The sequence below is a fragment of the Olea europaea genome, chromosome 15 (genome assembly GCF_002742605.1).
Source record: "Olea europaea var. sylvestris chromosome 15, O_europaea_v1, whole genome shotgun sequence".
NCBI classification, from domain to species: Eukaryota; Viridiplantae; Streptophyta; class Magnoliopsida; order Lamiales; family Oleaceae; genus Olea; species Olea europaea.
This window is the reverse complement of record NC_036251.1, coordinates 21,543,566-21,548,370: the sequence shown is the minus strand read 5'-3', so window position 1 is coordinate 21,548,370 and position 4,805 is coordinate 21,543,566. Positions and strand designations below refer to the sequence as shown.

General features: G+C 35.1%; 1 protein-coding gene across 1 annotated transcript; it reads left to right on the top strand.

Moving 5' to 3' along the window:
* The first annotated feature begins 1,892 nt into the window (after positions 1-1,892).
* LOC111411382 (zinc finger protein WIP2-like) lies at positions 1,893-4,082 on the top strand. Its single transcript, XM_023041917.1, has 3 exons — positions 1,893-2,134; positions 2,214-2,376; positions 3,357-4,082. Exons 1-3 carry the CDS (start codon positions 1,893-1,895, stop codon positions 3,786-3,788), a joined length of 837 nt encoding a protein of 278 aa, XP_022897685.1. The 3' UTR covers positions 3,789-4,082.
* The last annotated feature ends 723 nt before the right edge of the window (positions 4,083-4,805 follow it).

Here is a 4,805-nt window from a genome sequence, read left to right as displayed (position 1 = left end):
AAAATAAATGAGAGTATATCACAACATCATAATAATGTTTGAAAATTAATTTTCTTAAACGTTGCATTAAATTTTCAAAAGCAATATTCTGCCAATATTGTTGGGTTTGATTACTCGTTGTTATAATTAAAATTATTGGTGGATAATTAAATAACATTTGTGAATGCTACTATATGTATGATTAAAATTAAAAAAAAAAAAATCAACTTGCAATCATAAAGAAATTATAATGAAGTTAAAATTATTCCAAGTGTCTATACATTAAATTGTTCCATTCCCTTTGTCTGTCTACCTGAAATCTGTCACAGGAGTCAAGCAAAGAAGACGCATTAATTGCATTCACAGTATTGCAAGCTGCAGCCCCATTCCGATAATGTTTTTACCTCTAAATGAGCATGTGGACGGAGGAATAGAAAGGTCTAGGTGCCATGTCAGGTACAAACAAGAGTTAATTAACAATATTGATGCATGAAGTATGATATATATGTGGATTAATTCATTTAAGATACTTATGTTATTTTTATTATTTCACTTTGGTTAATACTATTGGTAGAAATCACAATGTCTCGGTATATATAAGTATATGTATGTGACGTTACCAAGGTATCGAATAATCATTTCCACTCTCCTTCACACCCTCACATCAATGGGCTCATAAATTATTTTTTCGGCGTTTATTTATGCACGTACAGGTTAATCATAAATCATTACATTCATTACATTATTATGCAGAAGAATAAAATTAAATTAAATTGAACCTCGTTGTAATTGACAGTACAAATTATTGTTCAAACAAATCTCATCCCTTTTCTTTCTTTCTTTTTTTAGAAGGAAGAAATAGGGTTATATGTGTTATGGATTAAAATTAACAATCCGTATTATTGCGCGAAAATAATGCGAAATAGCCCCTTGGAGCATATCCCAGTGGTGCAAAGGACATGAGTGAGATAATCCCAACCTTACTGGCCGCCGCAGTGTGAGAGTTGGATTTCTGAAATATGGAATTGAACTCTTTGTGAACATCAGTACTATACAGGCAAGCTCTTGTTCCCTGACCTATTAGGGCACATCTCGATATTTACCTCCCTCACGATGCTCCAGAGACAGGACGATGGGGGCCCTTAAGGTTGAGGTTCAACCTTTAGAAAATAACGTGAAACGAAACAAAGCAAGAAAAGGACACAATTTAAGGTGCTTCACTCTCAATACGACATTTATGTACACCAAGTGCCGCTGAAAAATACACTATACACAAGAATAGAGTTACTAAGTCCTTTGTAGTCACCTCTCTCTTTTTCTATAAAATGACAATCTGAATGGAGTTTGCCCTAATATCTTTTGCATAGGATAAAAATATTAGGGCAACATAGTACATGCATAAAATTTCTAAAAGTATTCTTGTAACACTTAAAAAATTTATTTCTAGGAGGAGGGGGGGGGGGGGGGGGGGGGGGGGGGGGGGGGGGGGGGGGGGGGGGGGGGGGGGGGGGCTATCATACATGAGGAAAGAAGTGTACTATCTATTAATCTCCACACAACCAAGAGTATATGATCAAGTCTTCATGGCTTTTAGGCTCAATACAAAGAATTGCTTCTAAGATCTGCAGTAGTCAAACATTGGAATTATAGATTAATATTTGTGGAGAAGTCACATATAAAAGAAACTTCCTGGACCAGAAAATTGCTTGGAAGAGAATTGTCTGTGACTTCCACTCATTTAAATTAATTCTTTTGTACACAACATAAAAGGGATAAGATTTCTTGATTTTCTATGAACTCGTAAAAAGTTCTTTCGCTATCTTAGATTAATCTTCTCTCTCCCTGTGTGTGTACATAATATATTGTCTCAAAGCATCAAGTCAAGAAATCTTCTCTTCTTCCAAACTCTAATCATGACAGAACCTGACAACTCTCTCTCAACAGGATGGTTCAACTTCATAATGCCCACTTCTCCTCCCATAAAAGAAGCTCTTCCTCTTCTCAATAAACTAAGCCTCACAAAAGAATATCATAAGGCCCCATGGAATGCCATGGAGGATGAAGATTGTTCCACAATCGCCAATAATGAAAGTGAAACTGTATCTTTGCATATAGGGCTTCCGATAAGCTCAAGTTCTGGTTCATCAGGATCCGGGCTTTCTTCTTCTGGAGAAATTACTGATAAAGATGGTTTTAATGTACTTTCAGGGCTGCCCTCAAACAGCCTGAACAAGGGCCAATACTGGATATGGTTTTAATGTACTTTCAGGGCTGCCCTCAAACAGCCTGAACAAGGGCCAATACTGGATTCCTACCCCTTCCCAGATTATCAGTGGACCAACTCAGTTTTCGTGTCACATTTGCTACAAGAGTTTTAACAGATACAACAACTTGAAGGTATATTTTTTAGCCGTTTAGATACCCTCGGCCTCAATGTTTAGTTGCCTTCAATTTTATAAAGATCCAGATTGTTGAAGTAGCTTATCAGCTTCAGCTGTTAGAGATACATACTTATTTATAGAAATTTAGGCTTTAATTCGATTAAGTGGAAGTGTAACTGTTCGTCCAATAATTGCTAATTCTTCCACCAACTAGTGATGAGATCTTGGCAGTTTTTCTGTGAAATTGGTGACAGTGAAACTTCTGCCAATTTCCTCGAACTGTTGCTAAGGTAGCCACCATAGAAGAATTGTCGCCACAAAAGTTATAATTTAATCAAGAATGTAATCTTTGCAACCATTTATAATTTCATACACTCTTCTTTTATATGCAGATGATCCACGTGCATAGGTAAGTCTGTGACCCTTTCTATAATTATTATTTTTTTTTTTAACGTGTAATTTCAGTTTTAATATTACCTATTATTTAGGCTCAGATATGAAACTGATGATTAGTATCATCCTACAAAATGGGAAATCCTAAAGCATAAATTGGTGTGTCCTTTTGGAAAATCTATAAATTATTTGAAAATGGTCAAACTTCATTTTGATCAACTCTACATGTCAGTAAATCCAATCCACTTATCCATCCCTTTTTTGTGTTCATTTATACACTAGACAATTTATAAAATCTTTCCAAAAGGAGGCTGGTCATTTGCCATAATTTTTATCCTAATTTACTTATTGTTTCAGTCTTGCACTGCTCCTCTCAATCTGCTTCTCGTGTTCATACCTTTGTGGTGCCTAATATAATATATGTCTAGATTGAATTGCCGTGGGCAAGATTAATACGGAAAATTCTTCTATCTTTGCCTACTTTCTAGCATTGAAACTTTTCTACAATATTTTGTGTCAAAATTCAACCTTTTCTTTTTAATTTGAATATTCCTTATATATTTTCTTTTATTTTGTGATATTAACGTGAAATACGTTTTCCAGATGCATATGTGGGGGCATGGATCACAGTACAGAAAAGGGCCTGAATCTCTAAGGGGAACTCAACCAACTGGAATGCTAAGGCTTCCATGCTATTGTTGTGCACCTGAATGCAAGCACAATATTGATCACCCAACAGCAAGGCCCCTCAAAGACTTCAGGATCCTCCAAACACATTACAAGAGAAAGCATGGAACAAAATCATTCGTGTGCACAAAATGTGGGAAACCCTTTGCAGTTAAGGGTGATTGGAGAACACATGAAAAGAACTGTGGCAAGATTTGGTACTGCATTTGCGGTTCTGATTTCAAGCACAAAAGGTCCCTTAAAGATCACATTAAAGTCTTTGGTCTTGGACACCAAACTTTGGGAATTCGCATTGATTTTGAAGAAGATGATGAAAATCTGCTGGAAACATTTCATCTAAAAGTTTAAATTTTAGTTTTTAGAGAGGACAAATTCAGTCATTTTGATTCAGTGATAAGATGCTTGGTACTATGTTAAACGACATTTAAAAGTTTAAGATTTGAAGATGGGGTAATTTGTTCATTTGAATTTTACCTTCCCATGAGAAGGAGAGATTTGTTCAGAGGCCAATTACGGCGGGAATCTCCAGTATGATACGGGAGTGAATTGTAGTATAAAATTTTATGAATGTATATGGATGCCGAAATTCATATTCGTACGGCAATCAAGCGTCAATTGTTCTTTATGTTGTAATGTGACAAATACAAGGGTTTTAAAGTTTAATCAATCATTTGATCTCTCAAAGTAAGATCTGATCCGAACATACACTTACACTCTCTAAATATAGGAGTGTAGTGTTGCATATGTGCACTTAAATTCACTATTGGCAACTTTTAAAATTTCAACTTTTTTTTAAGTATTCTATTCACGAAATTATTCTTTCGATTTGTTTCCGCAAGTGTACAGTTCGCAACAAGAAATAAAGTGAAAAATAGAATCTGAATGTCGTCCTACAGAGATTGAATCTAACTCGGCCTTAACCGAATCCGAATTTTCAAACGAGATTTGTAGTAACTTAAATTAACCTTAACTTAACCTAATATACGACTATGTAAGAGTCAAACGAACTAGAATGCAAAATGAATATTTGAGTGCAAGTTTGATGTAATTAATGAATATGAAACGCACTAAGATCACAAATCTCCAAACAATGCTCACTTTTAACCCAAATTTCACAAATTAACAACACGTTGAATTTTTGAAAAATCAATGCCCCTAAATCTATCCAACAGTCTTTTTCGAGTAAAATTGAACATATTCTCATATACCACAAACCCATCTCTCTATGATGGGTGAAAATATACGAAAATGCATGTTGTTTTGTAAGTATTTAAAGATTCACGCAAGGTATGATGGTATATCTCTATTTCCTATCGGACTCTATGATGATTTATACCTTGTCGAACTCATTCCCCATCTCTCAAA

What these genes read in the sequence shown, in the direction of transcription:
- LOC111411382 (XM_023041917.1), top strand. Translation starts at nt 1,893, where the DNA reads ATGACAGAACCTGACAACTCTCTCTCAACAGGATGGTTCAACTTCATA. An exon ending in TCTGGTTCATCAGGATCCGG is followed by an intron (nt 2,135 to 2,213) that starts GCTTTCTTCTTC and finishes AGCCTGAACAAG; the next exon opens with GGCCAATACTGGATATGGTT. An exon ending in ACAGATACAACAACTTGAAG is followed by an intron (nt 2,377 to 3,356) that starts GTATATTTTTTA and finishes TACGTTTTCCAG; the next exon opens with ATGCATATGTGGGGGCATGG.